Source organism: Pinus tabuliformis, chromosome 6, assembly GCF_031772625.1.
Source record: "Pinus tabuliformis cultivar Carrire ecotype Pingquan chromosome 6, CPIR1, whole genome shotgun sequence".
NCBI lineage: Eukaryota > Viridiplantae > Streptophyta > Pinopsida > Pinales > Pinaceae > Pinus > Pinus tabuliformis.
In genome coordinates, this window is record NC_142292.1 from 1,206,416,111 (window position 1) to 1,206,436,030 (window position 19,920).

A 19,920-nucleotide genomic window follows, 5' to 3' on the forward strand; every position below is an offset into this window, starting at 1 on the left:
GGGTATGACAAGGCAAGAACCGTTGGCCTTGATCATGAAAAAGCAAAAATATCACATTCTTTGAATAAAATGACAAGTTCTTGGATTGACCATGGGGTGTCCATTGTATCTGATGGATGGACAAATGTAAAAGGCAAGCCATTGATAAGTGTTCTTGCTGTGTCTGTTAGTGGTCCCATCTTTCTAGCTGCACATGATTACTCAGACAAGTTCAAGACCGCCATCAACATTGTAGAAGCATTACTTGAAACAATTGAGCGTATTGGCCCATACAATGTCATCCAAGTCATCACTGATAATGCTCCTAATTGTAAGGCAGTGGGAGCAATTATTGAGGATAAATACCCCAACATATTTTGGTCTGGATGTTTGGTTCACACATTGAACCTTCTATTGCATGATATTGTCAAAAACAAAAATGAACAATACCAATGGATTGGTGATTTGTACAAGAAAGGCAAACAAATGATAAAATTTATTACAAATCATAGCAATACCCATGGCCTTTTCCGCAGTCACTCGAGATTGGAGTTGCTGAAGATTGCGAAGACTAGATTTGGTAGCTATTACCTCACCTTCAGGCGCCTTTTGAAGGTAAGAGAGGCATTAGCTAGCATGGTATCAAGTCCACATTGGCAGGTGTTAAAGGAAAGGACTACAAATGTAGCTGACATGGCAGGTTTTGAAATGGTGGAGGAGGCCGCTCTTGATGGGCAGTTTTGGACAAGTGTGAGGCAGGTATTGGATTTCACCAAGCCAACTTATCACATGATTCGGTTTGCAAATACAGACAAACCAGTGATTGGCGAGGTGTATGAGAAAAAGGATACCATGTTGGGGGAAATAAAAGACATTGTTCATAATAGAGATCCCAACTTGTACAAATTGATTCATGATTGTGTGTGTGAACGGTGGAATAGGCTTAACCTTCCACTACATTGCTTGGCGTATATCCTTACGCCAAAATACTACTCTACATCTTGGTTGGGCCAACCTGCAGCAGGGGGTGGGGTTAGGACCAAACCCCATTTAGATCCAGAGGTAACTAAAGGATATTTGGAAGCATTAGAAAAGTTGGTACCTGACAGGGAGGAATGTGCAGCTGTGCGCCTTGAAATAGGCAGATACTTCAGTGGCACTGGTTTGTATGGTAACTTCCATGCAATGGACGACAAAGATAAATTTGAACCTCTCACATGGTGGGAAACATATGGCGGCCACGGACTTTTGCCAAAATTGGCAAAAAAAGTTCTTTCACAAGTTGTAAATTCTTCTTCTGCAGAGAGGTGTTGGAGCACCTACAACTATATACATAATATGAAAAGAAACAGACTCAATGAAAACCGAGCAGAAAGCTTGGTTTATGTGCACTACAACTTGAGGTTGTTGAGTCATTACTGTGATCAGGCTAATGAGGATCCCACATATAAAATTTGGGACAATCACCCAGAGGATGACAATTTGGAGGATGGCATTGTACATATTGAAGAACTAGAAGAGGAACTTGTAAAGGATGAAAATGAAGCAGCAGCCATGCCACCTCCACCTCCACCTCCACCATCCAGTAGCAGTGCTCGAGGTTCGAGTCTTGTTCCTTTGTTGTCGCCACCTCCATCTACACCCTCGCGTGGAGGTTCTAGTTCTGGTCGTCGGTCTGTGCGGGAGACTCCTAGAAGACCACCACGACCTGCTTATACTCCTGGAGACTCTCGTGGCAAGGGCCACATGTAGATTTACAATTTACTTGTCTTTTTTAGTTTCTATTAGACTTTACTTTTCATAACTGTTGAGTTTTGAGTCCTTGACTCTTGACTCTTTCATATCATAATGATATTTTTTGTAAACATTATATCACTGTGACAATGAAAATTTGAAGTTTGAAGTTGGGCCTTGGCAATTATAACTCATTGGTAATGATTGTGAGTTATGAATATGATGCTTTGTGAAAGACTAAAGTTGTTTCATTTTATCTCATTATTCATGTTTCATTTTATAAATTTTTAACATTTCATATCATGTTAACAGTTAGAAGTTAGGACTTAGAAATATCTTCGATATTACTTCTTGTAATGGTTAAAATTAGCTTACAACTTTGGTGATCAATGATGATAAATGTTATTGAATTTTCAATTCTGAAAGCTTGAAGTTGAAACTTTAAGATTGAATTTGATGAATCATGATTTATAAGACTCAATATGTTGCAGTTGTAATATGTATTTTACTAACTTGTGGACATGGTTGATGACGATTATAATTTCTAGATGATTGATGTGATATGGTTCAATGATCAATCTATGTTTTTTTATGTTTTTTATGTTTAATTCATCATTCTGCATGTTTTTGTTGACATATATGTATCAAAAATTAAAAAATATATATAATTTTTAAAAATTGCTCCCGGATTCGCTCCCAAACCGGGAGCTTCTGAAAATGGTCGCTCCCGCTCCCGTTTTCGCTCCCGCTCCCGCTCCCGCTCCCAAGTAACATTGCTTCTTGCTGTCCCTTGACTCATCCGAACTGTCATTCCTTTTATATGACAGACCTTCGCTATCCTTATCCGAGTTCCCTTCCTTTTCATAAACTTGCCTTCCTTTCTGAGATCCAAATCCAAGCTTAATTGACTGTAATGACTGTGATCCGAATCCAAGTGTTATTGACTGTAGTGTATCCGAGCTTCCTGTCTGAGGCCATCCAAAACATGTTCTCTGTAATCTGGCCTGAGTTCTGTTCACTGTAATCACCCACCGAAACTGCAGAGGATCCAAATTCCTGAACTGAACTTATGCGAAGATCCTAGCTGGGTATTTATAGTAGTTTGTCTCCATAATAAGCCGACATGAGAAAGTGAACCGTTGTGTCTTCATTATATGAGCGGACATGAGTTCCTTTATGCATTTAGAGGCCAACATAAGAAGAGGACTGTGTGCTTGTCATTGGAGGGCTATTTGACAATGCTTATGACTCAAATACATTTGACACATGCCCAAGAAGGGCTCTTCATACATGACATTGACTCTTTGACCTTTAATGACAAATCCTAAGGCTCTCAATGGGAGCCTTCTAAAATAAAATCACTTGCTCATGAAACCCATGAAGCAAGGCTTACAAAAATAATTTTATTTCCCTTATTACATCATTTACAAAAATCATAATTACATGTCATTATGAAGACCGAACCTAGTTACATTTTACAACAAATGTTCCCTATGGGACATCTCCCATATTATATCAAACATCGGAGGAAACCTGTTCCCTCTGATGAAGTCATCAGATTTACCAAAACATGTTTGTTCATGTGAAACATGCCAATGCTCTGGCATTCTTGTCCCGTGGTAAAATCATGCAGATTTTTCCCATTTCCCTTGCTTTACAGATCGAACATAGTTTCCCAATATAGAAGATCCTTCTCTAAACATTGTGCATACCCTTCAGAAGAAAATATTATGAAAAAAATTGCACCTGAGAGTGGTTATAAGATCCATCGAAGATTGTCCAGAAGGTGCAGAGATACTCTTGGGAAAGATGACAATTGGAATATTGTTTTCCCTTGCATAATCACAGGCTCTACATCCTGCAAAATCGAGAGGCAAGAATTACTCCAGAATGGAAAACTCTGACACCAGTTAAGAAAACAGAAATCAGGTTATACCAGCTGTGGAAAATTAAGGTTACTACTAGCATCCCATTAATACAATGTTATAAATACAATTTCCCATGACATTCCCGCCAAAAGGAAAGGTGTCATGTCAATTCACTGAAAACAAACTAATTGTAACCAACGGAGAAATCAAGTAATATTCAGATGATACAATTTGGTTACATGTACAGAACAAAAGTTGCTGCCCAAGGATGGAGCTGATTGATATGTATATAACCTCATACTCCTTAAGGACCACAAAGCTGTAAAAATACAATTTTATCTGAAAAACTGATCCCACATGCATCACTTGATATACAAATTCATACAATTTTATCCTGATAAATTCATCGAATATGCATTGCTTTATATACCAATACATTACCTTAGAGAGGACAATTGGAGAATGAATATTTATAAAATGAGACAATTATATTTATCAACTAGGCTCATCTGAAATAAAATTGTGGAGCATTTAATCCACCAGTGCCCAGCTTCCTACAAGATTAGAAACCAACAGAACTACCTGCTTTAAGGAACCAAAGGGATCCTTCTGAACCATTCCTTCATATGCAGATCAGTGATGTGGAATCCACCTAAGGATGTGTTCCTTCATAGGAAGCAACTGTAGAGAGAAAGGACTCAGCAGAAAAGAAGGAACTTATCACATCTTTCTTTTAATCAATGGTGCCATCAGAAAACAACAAGCATTTCTGAAACATATTTGGTATCCAAAAGGATGTTGGACATTGTCCAAAGATTTATGCTAGACAGAGGCAGGATGCATGGATACCAGGAGGTACCAGCAAAGCTATAAGCATCAAATCCTCCTAACAAGACATTCAACACTTATCACTAATTATTCCATAATGGGGACTTCAGCCCAAGATGATATGAGAACTGCTACTCAAATAATGGAAGCGACCAAACTGATATTAGTGTAATGCCCCCATTCCATGACCAATTAGTATAGTTGTCATTTTTGTTTTATTTATAGTTTCAATAAAATAATCTTAATTAGCCTAGTAGGTAGTTAATGCCTTGATGTGCTATTTAATTTTTTCCTTGCCATTGTGGACTGGCACATGATGTGGATGCTGGTGTTCACCTGCTTTGACTATCAAACCAAATTTGCGTCGACACATGGGGAACCTTCTCTCCAGGATAATGGCAAATAATTAATGTTGATATGCACTTTGGAGTCATGTTGTGTGAGACTTGTTTTCTGCTGATGATTTGAGGTTCACTCCTAAGTTACCGGAAACGGCTAGGGGTTTTGTAATATCCCCAATTTTGATTTTCAGCATTAGAGATGAGTTTGGAGATAGGACACAATTCCGGCATTGGGACTTAGGAGGAAAAGAGAATATTGTGGCTCTAGTGGAAAGTGGGGACCACAAGAAAGAGAAATTTGACCCAAGGAGGGAACTCAAACTCTTGGAAGGGAGAGGAAAGAGAAGGGAGTACGAATTAGGAAGAGAGAGAGAGAGTGGGGACCACAAGGAGAGAAGGAGCCATGAATTATAAATAGAGCAAGAGGCACCCATTTTGGGAATTCATTCATCTATTCTGAAACTTTTCTTTGACATAGCACGCTTGAGCAGAAGCCAAGTCTGCAAGTGTTGTTTAGCACACGAGTGTCTCTGAGCGGAGATCTCAACCCTTGCTTCGGTGGACTTCAAGTGCCAATCCAAGGAGTGAATTCGACTTAGTCCCAAATCGTACCAGCAGTAGGGAGGCCAAGTTACAGCAGCAGAGAGAGTAGCAACAGGGAGGTCGAGTTACAACAGCAGGGAAAGTAGCAACAGGGAGGTCGAGTTACAGCAGCAAGGAAAGTTGTAGCAGTGCAGGGACTGCGCAGTGCTTGGAGGAGACCCACTTGGGAGTTGAGGAGTGAAGAGATTTTGGGCCTAAAACTTGAAGTGGAGTCCGAGGAAGTGTTGTAGGGGTTTTTCCACCATTTTGGCAGAGCAACAAATGCAGCATCTGCTACAGGCTACATCTTTTGCTTGTGGAGGAGGGCCAAGCATTTGGGGTCAATTTTGGAGCGTCAAAACTAGGACAAACCCTTTCTGGGTTTATTCTAGGTTTTAGACAAGGACTTTAGACATAACTTGGCAGAATTTTCTAGGTAGATTTGAGGAGTCAAACAAGGGTTCCGATTTAGCTAGCAGCTAGAGGAGCTAGGGGAAATAGGGCCGAATTTCCGAAGTCAAGCATTGGCCAATTCCTTTTCCTTAGTGGGTTATTCTGAGTATTTGGTGGAGAGGCCGAGATTAATTTCCCAAAATTTTCTGAGCACCGGAGAGGGCCCTAGCAGTAGATCCATTCAACCAGTAGCGTATTTATGGGTAGTTCAGCATAGAGCCAAGAGATAGAGCAAAAACATATTTGAGGGGGACTTCTTATTATTCGTTTGGGCTTAGCTAGCTTGCCTTGAGCAAGCCCAAGTGCACTCTTTCCAGCACCTCATTTACCTCTTTTTTATTAATAAAATGGCTCAGTAATGCAGTTTCTAGCTTTAAAATGGTGTTCTGATGCTTGAGTATTTTTCTGTGTTTTTGGTTATGTTTGCTTTGTTTATCATTGTATATTTCCATTAGGAATATTACAGATTTTGCCTGAAACACTGTTCCCCGTTTTTGAAATAGGGGCATGATTCTCGTACGATCCCCTTGGAAACGCCGGAAAAACATTTCTAACCATGCCAACAATTCGAAAACAACAGTTCCATTCTGGAAATAGTTTTTTAGGATGCAATTTTTTTTGGAACTATTTCTGGATTTTCAGAAACAGTTCCACCCCAAAAAAGGCCAACTGCTGAGAACAGACCGTGATTTTTTGAGTTGAGGGCTCGACAATTAAAAGCATTGTCTTGGAGACTGGAGTTGGATTCTAGAATCACCGCACAATTCTGGAACCATCTTGTTAAGAATAACAAGGTTCAATATGATGTGTTGTCTAACCACTGATGACATCGTTAATGGTTGGGAAGTTGGGTGTTGTATGGCCATCGATGACATCGCTAATGGAAAAAAAAAAACATCACTACTAGCATGCTCCTTCCTATATATGAAGACAGATTCTCTTTTAAAATTGTCATTGCCATTATTTTATGTGAAATTACGTAACAGTGCTTTAACCTTGTATACATTTTGTGATTTGTCCAAATGATGCATAGATGATTCAAATTGATTCGATTCTATTCCAATTTTCAGTATTATGTTTATGAGTGTTCCTCTAGGATACATGAATTTGGTGACCACCTAGAATTTCTGAATACTAAACCTTCCTAGCTTTTACTAACAAGTGATGGTTATATAGAATTCAAGTAAAGCATGTATCTAAGAGCAATTTATGTTTATGAAGAGTCTTTTCAAGTGCTTTGGATTTCTCTCAATTAACAACCTAAGTTGCACTGGAACAACTGCGGCGAAATGACAAATATACACACACCATTATATTAAAAAAACAAGAGACCCAAAACCTCAAATTACGATAATACTCAATGAAAAATTCTCTAGCACAAGTATTGGTGTGCTTGAGAGAGGCCCAAGACAGTGTTTTTATCAGTTAAGAATTTAACAAATTCGACTTAGACACTAGACTTAGATGACCAAGCACTGACCGAAAGTTGGAACTTGGAGCCGAAGGGAGATACACCCAACGCACAACGGGCCAGCTGAGTATTTTTAGATGATTATGTGTTTTTAGATATAGAATCTAGATTCTAAAACATAAATAGTAATATGAAATTATTATTTTGTTATGTGTGTGTGTGTGTGTGTCGTTTCCTTGACATATCGTATCCGGATTTTTTGAAAATTTGTCGTATCCATTTTAAACCCTGTATCTGTATCCATTCTCGTATCTGTTTCAGTGCTACTTAGGTTCACTCAAACCCCTTCCTTTAGTTTGGGATACTCGTGTTGAAAATGAACAGAAAACATTATGTAAGTCAAGAGACCCATATAGGTTTTAATACCTAGCAAAACACTAGGATGTTGACTTTTGGGGTTACTCCAGAGTCCAAATGTGTTTTTACTTTCTAGGAGAGCGCTAGGTCACCTAGCCCCTATGCAATGCTTCTTGAACATATGGATGGCTCAATTTGGATGGATGTTTGACCTTGGTTAAAGTGTTGACATGGTAACCTAGCCTAGAAGGTTGTTACCCTAATCAACATGTTGACTAACCCATTGCGTGTACACAATGAGAAAGTCCACTGCTTAATTAGGGGAGGTACCTACCTAGGAGGAGGAGAGAACTTAGTCCTTGGAACTTGGGACCATGGTATACATTCGTTGGAGTTCGGACACCCAACTTGAGGACACTTGGGTTGAGGAGTGTTGTCGCACAGATTGTCACGACAACACTCAGATCGAAGGTTGTCACCCTGATCCCCGATCTCTCCGTTTAAGCTTGTCTCCCACGGCTAAGGGGGGTAGACCCTTTGGGACAATGGATGACCAACTGTGGACCAGTTGGGTTGGGAGACACGAGGGGAAACAAGCACTTGATTGATTTTATTAAGTTAATAGACCAGTGCCTTATGAAATTAATGATTAAACGATTATTTATCAAATGCTGCAGAAACATGAACTCATTAACAATCGTGTACCATCAAATAACTCAATCAAAGATTAACTTTTACCAAATGTGAGATAATCGACAAACGCTCAATGGCTTAACAATATTCCAGCAATTAAAATTTCGAAAGATAACCACGTAATTTTAAATGCTATCCAGAGATCACATTCATGTAGCTAATCTTCAAATGAACATTTAAGCATGTTTAACCACATAAAGAAATGATAAATATTAATCTTACATAAAAAAATTTAGCCTCAGCAAGAAAGATAAATCGCAAAAATGACGAAGCCTTGAGCCAGGACTAAATCTGGTAAAATATTTCCAAAATAATTTTGTATTTTCAAATAAAACTAAATTAAACTAACTAAAGACCAAATAAATGAAACTTTTAAATCTAAAATCTAAATAATACTAAAATCTAAACTAAATAAAAAGAAACCTTTTTTATGATTTTATGATTTTTTAATTTTTTATAATTTTAAAATTCTAAATTTAAAACTAATATAAAACTAAACTAAAATCTAAGTGAAAATAGAACCTAACAAATCCTAAACAAAATGTTAAACAAATCAAAAATTTTAATACGTGAACTAAACTAAAGTCTAACAAAAATAAAAAAATGAACTTTTTATCTTTTATGAAAAACAAAAATTAAAAAAATGAACTTTTTATCTTTTATGAAATTTTTTTTTTTTTTTAATTTTATTATTATTATTATTATTATTTTATGTCAAAATTAAACAAAACTAAATAAATCTAAAAACCTAAATAAAATTAAAATCTAATAAACTATAAGAAACTCTTATTGCTTTTAATAATTTTCTAATTTTTTGTTTTAGTTAAATAAAAAAAACTAAACAAAATTAAATAAATCTAAAATTAAAATAAAATTTAAAATCGAATTATTAAACTAATCTAACTCTACCTTAACCATATGAACAAACCAATGTTTTAAGACTCCGACTCCGACTCCGACTCGGCCGAGGATTGACTCCGACTCCGACTCCGAAACGGTAATGACTCGGCCGGCTCGATTTCAATGACTCGGTCGTTGTAAAAAATACATTAAATATTTATTTTTTTTATTAAAAAACATAATTTTAAATATTTTAAACATAATTTTAAAGATTTTCATTCATGTTTCCAAACACACAGCATTATAATATAGATGGAAGACAACATATGATCAAAGTAGGCTCATGAACCAATCCACTATATCAAAATGGTACCCAATGGCAATACATAGTCAACTGTGATACATGATCAAAGACTCAAAACAAAATACAAATAACCAAGGAGGCTAGAAATGGCCTCTACAACAAAAGTAAACTGTGATGGTGACCAGACTGCAATACTAGTACTACTGGCTAGTAGCTACTGTCAGAGGAGCCAAGATCATCTCGACCAATCTCTGGATCATCATCATCAGAGTCAGACAAGGGACCCCATGGCTCCTCCTCATCATCATCATCGTCTCCAACTGCAACTGTAGAAGTGGTACCAGTACCACTAGCAGGCTGTGCAGCAGATGCAAGCTGAGATAGAGTAGATATGCGGCTACGCTTCTGTCGTGGCTGAGCAGAGGAAGCACCTACAACTGGAGTCCTTGCTGGCTGTGAGACTGAGGCTGGTGGATTGGGATTTGCATTCAACTGAACAGGCTGAAGTTGAACAGCATGTTCAAGTTCAACTGATGTCTCCATATCTAAATCTACATCAAGATCCTCATCAGGATCAAACTCTAGTGGACGACTCTCCACTACCCAATCTGATGTTGGATCAATGTCTTCCAACACAATGAGATCTGAATCAGGTCTTTTGTTCAGCAATTGGTTTCGTCTGAGTCGAAGGTTGTATTGGACAAAAACTAGATCATTCAACCGTTTTTTATCCAAACGGTTTCTCTTCTTTGTGTGAATCCTCTCAAAGACAGACCAATTGCGCTCACACCCAGATGCACTGCAAGTTTGACTCAAAATACGAATTGCAAACCTTTGCAATTCAGGGCATTGGCCACCAAAGGCCTCCCACCATTGTGCTGCAAAAAACATAGGAGTGTAATGAATTATGAGTTAGATGAAGGCTGAAGCTCAACAAAATTACAAATTATATCTAACTTTCAGATTATAAATGATTTAACAAACTTTAATAAAAAAAGTAAAACCATTAAGAAATTGAAAATTGAAATTTTTGTTTACCTGGCTCATCTGCTTCTCTTGCAATCTTTGCTAGGTTCTTCCCAAAGGTACCTGTTGCATTGCTGAAGGATGTGACCTGTTGATGTATCTCCAGCTGATCAGACTCCGATGGGATCATGCGTTCAATGCAATCAACCAGTCCATCTCTGACCTCCCCCCTCAAAGCTCCTGACTCCTTAGCTTTATAATGATACCGTGGGTTCAAAAAATACCCAGCTGCATGTATAGGGCTATGGAGTTGATTGTTCCATCTTTCATCAATGATTGCCCAAATGGGCCCATACTTTGCCACTCTATCCTTGTATGTTGTCTTTATTTGCTCATTTGCTTGATCCATAGCCTCATAAATGAAGCCCATAGCCAACCTTTCCCCATCCACCAACCGCAACACCTTAACTAGTGGCTCAGCAAGCTTCACAATCTCTGCTGCCTTTCTCCAAAAAGTTTCTTCATGGACTTTCCTTTTCAATTCTTTGCCTTCTGGTTTGTTAGACCAATTGCTTTGATTCCATTCATCACTGGAAAACATCTTTTGCAAGTTTCTATGTTGGGAAAGCATAGATTGCAATGTCAAAAAATGTGTAGCAAATCTAGTGATGGCAGGCCTAATAATATCCTTGCCTCCAGTGTGTTTCCTCATGAGACTCAAAACCAGTGTATGATTGTAGATAAATTTTGTTATGCTTTTGGCATGATCTACAGTGTTTTTGACCCAATCTAATTTTCCAATTTCCTCAAGCATGAGGTCTATGCAATGTGCAGCGCATGGGGTCCAAAAGATGGTCTTGTGTTTTTCCTCTAACAGTTTACCAGCAAGAACATAGTTAGAGGCATTATCTGTGATGATTTGAACAACATTAGCCACCCCCACCTCCTGAACAACCTGATCCAATAGCTGAAACAACAAGTGGCCATCTTTTACCTTATCAGATGCATCAACTGATTTTAGAAACATGGTTCCCTATGGGCAGAAGACAAGAAAGTTTATGATGGTACGGTTTCTTTGATCAGTCCATCCATCTGACATGATGGTACACCCTGTTCTTGCCCATGAGTCCCTGAACTCTTGCAAATACTCATTAATGGATTGAATTTCTTTCTGCAAACAAAACCCCCTTAGCTCTTGCATAGTAGGGCCTTTGAAGCCTTTTCCAGCAGCATGTATGGCATCAAACATAGGCTCATAATATGGTGAACGAGCAGCATTAAAGGGGATATCAGCATCATACCACCATCTAGCTATGTAGTCACAAGCAGTCTCCCTCAATTCTTTCTTCCAATGGTCATCTAAAGTGGGCTGAATTTGACCTTTACTAACTTCAGGACCATGTGCATCTGATGGAGAGGAGGGAGTGAAATAACTTTTGATAGTCACATCACCCTTTTTCAAATTCATTCTACCCTTTCCCTTATCTTGAACAGAACCAAAAGAGGGAGGAACATAACGGAAAGGGTTGAATGCCTCAGTTTGAGGGATAGAGGAAGAACCCTCAAAATCATAGTGGGTGTTGGTAGCCATCATTTTTTGTATCTCCCTCTTCCTCCCAATTTCAGCCTGTATCTCTTTTTGCCTAGCCTTATCTTCTTTAAATTTCTCAAAGCTGGCCAACAAATTCTTTCTAATCTCCCCAATTTCTGGTGAGGTACATGGGGTAATTTGGCCTCTAATCCCTGCCAAGTGTTGTTTCAGCTTATTAATGCCCCCAGGACCTTCCTTAATTTTCCCATGGCAAAATTTGCAATGCATTTGACTATCAACCATTTCAACATATGCCCAAGCAGGATCTTTTGCTCTAGGTGCCATTTTTTGACTAGGAAAACAATCTGAAAATGAAAAAAAAAAAATTTGATTCAATGTTCATTTATTTGACAAAAAACACTCTCTAAGCTTTCTTGATATGCACCTAAAATTTACTAAGCAAAAACAGATTTATAGAGGTGGAAAAAAATACCTCCAGGCACAAACTGCCTCCTCAAGCTTGCTCCAAGAATCAGCTCCTCAATGCTGCTCCAAATGGCTGCCCAAGAAGCTCCTCACTCCAGCTACAATGCTCCTCCAAGACTCCTCACTGCTGCTCCAAAACAAGCTCAAGAACTGCTCACTAATTCTCAAAGAAGACTCTCACTCAAATGCATAAGACTGCTGTGAGTGAATGAGAGCATTTGGGTGTCTTAAATAGGGTTTGGGAGGGGGAAATGGACCCCAAGAACATTTAGCAAATTACTATAACACTTTGGAATCCATAAACTGCATTAAACATTTGAAAAAATACCAAAAAAGTGAATTTTTTTTGTGTTTTTACGCTGCCCAGCCGTCCCCTTGTGACTCGGCCGAGTCATATCGGACCCGGCCGGGTTGACCAAGTCACACATGACTCGGCCGAGTCATGTGTGACTCGGTCAACCGGACCGGTTACTTGGCCGGGTCAGTCTTGAGGCTATTGAAACGGTTCGACTCGGCCGTTTCGGTTTCGAAACGGCCGGTTTGTAAAACATTGGAACAAACTATGAATGTTAACGTAAATGAAAACTAAATAAAACAAACGAAAAGGGAAATTCCAATTTTTATTTTTATTTTTTAATTGAAAAAATCAAACCTAAATTCTAAATGAACTCTAAAAAAAACAAAAAAAAAAAAAATCAAATCTGAAATCTAAACTTTACAAAAATTAAAATGCCAATTTCGTATGTATATAAAAAGGCTGAAATTTATAAAATCTAAAATTTAACAAAACTCAAATCTAAATCAAAAAATAAAAATAAAAAATCTAAGCTAAAACTAACCAAAGCAAATAGAAAAAAGAACAAAGAAAAAACTCACGCTATCTTACCCATCCGCATATAATAGAAAATCGAATTTTTTGAGTTTTTTGTTTTTTTTCGCTGTTGTAATACGCAGGTTGATGGCCGACGGAGGAAGGGTGTAGCAGCATTTGGAGAAGCGGATGGCTTAAACATTGAAATATGCTACCAAAATCGGATTTTCACTTCTGTTTTGGAGTATCTGCAGGCAGGACGACAGCAAGGGAAAGCTAGACGCAGGTAAATTATTTTGCAGGTGCAAACAACAATGGGCATGACAGTTTGCAGCAGCTGGGAGAAATAAAACAAAAACAAAAACAAAAACAAAAAATGTTAAAGTGTAGAGAGCCACGGGTCTAGTGGACTGATTTTGAAAAAAGGCAGCTGCGTGGAGATACCTGCAGGTTGGAGCGAAGAGCTGCGTGACACTAGAATAGACAACAAAATGCAGCGTGGGGAATGCGGGTTTGTTGGCAGCACGTAGATGGGAAAAGGGATCACGCAGAGGGCTTGATGGGAAAGCCACAGGGATGGCTGCGATTTTTTGCAGGTTTTAAAGTTGAATGGACGCAGAATGGGATAGCAAAAGATTGAAAGGAGCTGGCTGACTGCGTGATTTAGATTGCTGAGAAGAGGGTTTGGCAACAGTTTTTTCAAAAAATTTCCTGCAAAAATAAAACCCCAAGCAGCAGCTGAAACTGAAACTAACGGCCCAGAAACCCCAGGATGCCACAGCATAAAAAAAAAATCGAAAATTTCTGTCAAAATGAAATCCGAGGCAGCAAACAGATACCCTGGAAAAACCCTCGAATTTCTTCAGAAAAACCTACAAATTCTCCAGTAAGTTTTAAACTGCCCTGCACTCAGTTTTGTCTAATGAAAACCCTGAAAAAAATTTTAAGATCTGTACCTGCAACCTGCAATGGCAAGAAATGGAACACCCAAAAATAATATGTGCAGGAAACAAAACTAAAAACCCTAAATCAGCTGAATAATTACAGTATTTACAGATTAATGACTCTAAGCAACCAGATTTTTCAATAATCCACAGTAATATTTTCAGAATTTTAAACTTAATGTGAGAAACTTTAGAAAACCCTGCATGCATTCATAAAAAAAAAAAAAAAATCAGATGATAAGCCCAAGATTAAAACTAGCTGGGTTCTCTCAGAAAACGCAGTCCGGGAGTTGGTTGGTTCAGCCGAGAACTTCCCCTAACGCCCAGTAAACTCAAAACTAAGATTTCCTGCACAGCTTAAAATCAACCATTAACATAGAGGGAGAAAACAACAACGAAATCCAGATCAAATGGAGATACTTGCCATTATATTTCAAAATCTAAACTATCATTCAAACCCCAAAGATCAGAGAAGATACATGTGCCTAAATCTATCTTCATCAGGTCATATCAATGGCTAAAAATAAAATTATGCAGAAAAATAAATCATCTTACAGCACTTCCAGAAGAGTAACAACAGCAAGATTTTTAACCCCAAAGTCTTTCTTTATTGCACAAAAAATGACTACCAGAGAGCTTTCTTTAGCACCAGACTCTCAAATCCAATCTGATCTTAAGTGACCCCTAACACCCTATTTAAAGGAAAAATTCCCAGCGGCTAGTTCGAGTGATCCATGTCAAACTAATCTTGACCGTCGATGAGAATCAAGATCTCTTTTAATCTCATCCGTCGAATTTTTAAATGCATTTTAATATATTAAACAATTAAAATTCTGCATTTATTTACTCAAAAAATTGACTTATTATTATTTTATTATTTTATTTTATTTTTCAAATTTTTATTTATTTTTTAATTTATTTTTTTAATTATTTTTAATTTTTTAATTTTATTTATTTATTTATATATATATATATATATATATATATATATATATTTGGATCCTCAAACTTAGACTTTGGAAAAATCAACTAAGACCTAGGGCTCATGACTTATGAGGGGATTAAAACATTTTCTAACCCTCAAGACACTTTACATCATAACTTTTACAATTTTACATCTCAAGGGGGAAAACCCATTTGACATAGACCCTCATAGACCAACCAGTTCTGTGACCAAATATAATCTAGCAAATTAACACACTAGGATTCCTCAAAGATTCTAATGACAAAATTCATTCCGGCTTTGGGGTTAGGCTGAAGGAAAATTCTGCCGATCATGGATCGGTGAGACAAAAAACCTTTCAGAACGTAGATTATCACTAGAAACTTAGGTCCACCTAGGCAATTTACATATATGACTCAGATCTGCTAAGATTATTTACAGTTTACACATGCAGACTAGGTTTACAAAACAATACGATTGGGTTGTTGATGACAGGAACTGACACGTCACTCAAACGCTATCCCTTTTGCGAAAAAGGGGGTGTACTGCTAATGGGTAGTTGACACGTAGTGGTCAACAAGGAGCATATTTTATGGAGGTTGGTGATGGACCTAAACACAGGTTCAAGAGGAACAACGAAGCCTTATAACCAAATTGGCACACATTAGAGTAGCACTAGACACATGTGAGGACTTGTAGCACATAGTAATGATAGTTAGACGAAAGCCTTGCATGAAGAAACTGAGATAGTAGACCATGATGGAAGAGGGAGAAATGGACCTAACATCTTGTTGGAAAGTATACCAACCTAGAGGAGGGGTGTTGAGCCCAATATCATGATTTGGAAGCCATTTCATTTTGGCGGTTAGATAAATCCTAGTTTGAGATATGTATATCCTTGTATTGTAGAGTGCCCCATGTGGGGTTGCCTTATTGGTTATTTGTGTGGACTTGTGTCCTCAATTTATGTTAGCCTCTCTCAACCACTTGTATATATAAGCGAGAAGAGAGCTATTACATTCATAATCATCATTGTACTCTTCCTTGTACTTGTCTTGGAGACATAAGGGTACATAAGAAAACCCTAGACACTAAACACTCGGGTTCATGACGAAACGCTAATAGGATCTGTAGACACTTACAAGTTTAGTTCAACTCAGTATGATGTCTCTTTAGATAAAGTGTCTTTCTCTAGTGAGCTTTTGTAACTAACTAAACCAACGATCACAGTTATGTTATAGACATAAAGTGATCCAACAATTCATCTTCTCCTCAATACTAAGGGCACTTGATCCATAGCTTAATACCTAATTGGTCCTGTTACCCATCAAAAGTGGGTAACCCCTAGGAAAAAAAATTCTCCCCATTGGTCAACCAGCCAAGTAGCAACCCTGTGATGACCCATTGATAGCTTTACTTTAGAGCTTTGCACCTATGCTCCGATCAGTGCTCTCTCCCATCTAGTATACTTCTCTAAGGAAGGTGAGTCATCTATCAAAAGGTACACTAACCATTTTTGTAATCAAGTGCTTTCATTTAATGTTTGGAGCATACTAATATGAAACACAAGTGAAGTTGAATGATTAATTGCTCTTGATTATACCCTTGTTCCCATACTTCACCTAGGAAATATTACCATTTTCCCCAAGTTCGGTGTAACCTCCCCTAAGGCCCTTTCCTTCCACTATTAGGAAGAGCACTAAATGACTGGAGAGACCTCACTCTTGGTCATCATGAAGGAGTCTAGGTCTTCCTAGAGAAGTTATCAATGAAGGTCACATAGTAAGATGCGCCCTTTACTGAAGATACTAAAATAGGACCTGTTAAATCATAATGGATCAGATCCAAAATGCCTTTGGATTTAGTCTCTTAACTAGAGAAAGATGCCTTGACATTCTTGCAAAGTGCACACCCCTTGTTGGTCCAGACTATAGTCGAGAAGCCCAGTGACCATCCATCCAAGGAATGGTAAAGCTCTGTGATGGAGATGCCTCATCCTCTTGTGCCAAAGTCCGTGCTCTCATTGGTGTGCACTAGTGCCTGAGCAGGCTGACACTGAAGTCTATAAAGGTTCCCCTCTCGGACTCCAATCCTCACTGCAATGTCTGGACTAGTTCCCTCTAGGAAGAGGAATGCTTGCCCCCTCTGAAAGTTAACTTCATAACCTTTCTCCTCCATGACTGAGATGGACAAAAGGTTCTTCTTTAAACTAGTACATTACTACATAGAGTCCCTCTTGCACATCAAAGGACCCTCCTGGCTCAAGCTGGAAATGAATTTTCCCCTATCTCCTCACTGCATACTTCGCGTGATCTCCAAGCTTAATGTTGACACCTAATTCTCCAGGATTGGGAAAATATTGTAAATATGAAAATAAGATGAATAGACATTGAAATATGAATCCCAAGAGTCTCTCCTCAATGTGTATATACTAAAGTTATTCTTAATAGAAAATTCAACATTTCGTGGAGTTACCAAACCTAGCTTGACATGGTATCAAAGCACAGGTCCGCAGGTCTCAATTTGGCATTCTTTTGCCACTATAACTCCTATCAGTTTTGCCCTAACGCCTGCCAGAACTTAAGCGTTTTCTCTCTATGCGACTAACATAGGGATAGTTGAATCTATTTTGATTTTGGTGTACATGTTCCATTCTTTTTATTTGTGCATCAATTCAATTTCTCTGAGCGAAGTTTCAATCAATTCGTGAGATGGATGATTCTCGTTGAAGGCTCGTGTTGAGAAATCCAGAGCATTAGAATTAGATGATTTCTCTTCTTTGGTGACTGCTTGTGAATGCTTTTTACATGATTAGGTTAGGATCTTCTTTACGTTAGATTCTTAGTGTTTTTCTTCATCAAACAATAACCAATGCAAGAACATAAATAGACAAGAGACATAACATGTAGGCTATAAGCCAGGGCCAAAACCTCTCACTCTTTGAGAGGAAAACCTGCACAAATTCTTCTTAGAGATTCCAATTGACGAATGCCAAGACCAAGACGCTTAACCTATTAGCCACTCCATGATCAAGACACGAGTCCTCTTCTGCTTTTGTCTTCTAGATTCTTCTTCCACCGCTGAGACTACATCACTAGAGACCTTCACCAAGATAGCAATGAGAGAGCTCCGAAATCCATCACTGTAAAGACTTCATCACTGTACTGCAATCATGTCTGAATTGCATCATTATTGAGACTGTGTTTAGCACTGGATCCTTCTTCCAGTGGCAGCACCGAGGTTCCTTCATCTAGAAATTACACCGAACCATAGTCTTCTTAGATCACTGAACAATAGACTCTTCTCAACATCGAAACAATGTCACTCCAATATAGAGGTGTCCAAAATTGTCTTCTAGTCCATCTGAATAGATAGATCCGAACTATTTTCTGCCATAGTTCTCTGAAATCAGAGAGGGATCTGAATTGTCTTTTGACTGTGATTTCATCCAATATAATGTACCCATCCAAAACCTTTCCAAACTTTGTTTCGTCTTCTCCATCGAAAGACTCAGACATGCGAAGTTTCTTCTTTGTCTACTCCATCGAAGGACTCAGATTTGCGAAGTCCATTCACTGTCTTTATGCAAAGAGCCTAGCCTCCCTTATATAGTAATTCGACCATATATTAATCCAACATGATCATCCGAATAAGTGTGTCATTCGAGTGAGCCGACATAAGTTTATTTTCTTCATATTGTAGGCCGACATTAAGTCAAGAGGACTGTGCTTGTCTTTTTGGAGGGCTTTCTAGACACTAGGTTGACTCATATACATTTTACATACGCTCAAGAAGAGCTCTTCATGCATGACATTAATCTTTTGACCTTAATGACAAATCCTACGGCTCTCAATGGGAGCCATCTAAAATAAAATCACTTGCTCATGAAACCCATGAAGCAAAGCTTATAAAAATAATTTTATTTCCTTTATTACATCATTTACAAAAGTCGCAATTACATGTCATTATGAAGATCGAACCTAGTTACACTTTTCAACACTCCCTCTTAACTAGGGAGGTATTCATAATGGTACTTGGTCATTCTCAATCTGGTGAATTTGTCATAATAAGAATTCGGATTTGTAACTCATTTGTATAGCATCATATCAACCAGCATTGCTATATAGCAAGGCCTTGACTAACATCTCCATCTCTCCACAAGATATTGAGCCCAATGTTGGCAAGACCAATGATTTATAGACACACTCATCATTGTCTCTCTAGGAGCATGCCCCACCCGAGTTCACTCAAGATATGCTCCATGAGAACTATTCTTATATTGGATTCCCTAGTCCTCAAAGAATATCAATTCTCCACGACTACTCTTTCACAGGATGCCCTATCTCATCTCCAAAAAGTATCGGATGCCAAATGATTACACAATCCTCCATTTTGTCTTCCCAGGTGAAGATCATAACAAAATGTCTATCACTCCTTTTAAACCAGGAGGTTTTATTCCATTAAGGAATGTACTCATTCCTATCATAGAGGAATATACCTAAGCTTCTTGCTTAGGAATTTTCCCAAGTTTCTTCCAAGTAAGAAACTTCATTTTCCAGCTACCTCCTAACTAGGGACCTATCACAACTCCTCATGTTTAGATCCTCAAACAATCAGCTGCTTGAAGATCTCCTTTCTTCGATGTCATGAATTTCTTTTTTGTCAATGAGTCTTCATTTCTGGGGGACTTCTACATGGGGCACATATCATCCATCACTTTTGTCCATGAGTCAGTCATGTCTTCAACTCATTAGAAAGTGATCATCAGATTTTCCATCTGGCTTTGCTTCATGTTATTCTACTTTCCTACCATATTTTTCGAAAGGACATTACATCCTTCTATATGGTC

The 19,920-nt window shown here is 38.2% G+C and overlaps 1 protein-coding gene across 4 annotated transcripts in view; it reads right to left on the reverse strand.

Annotated features, from left to right (window-relative positions):
* Positions 1–19,920, reverse strand: part of LOC149263049 (phosphoribosylglycinamide formyltransferase, chloroplastic-like) — a 246,336-nt gene that overhangs the window by 158,902 nt on the left and 67,514 nt on the right. For all 4 annotated transcript variants that reach the window (XR_016259224.1, XM_089425687.1, XM_089425684.1 and 1 more), the window contains exon 3: positions 3,460–3,571. Coding sequence is in view for 3 of the 4 variants with exons in the window: in XM_089425687.1 (XP_089281813.1) it covers positions 3,460–3,571 (112 nt within the window). In the remaining variant the exon portion in view is untranslated. The remainder of the gene's footprint in view (positions 1–3,459; positions 3,572–19,920) is intronic.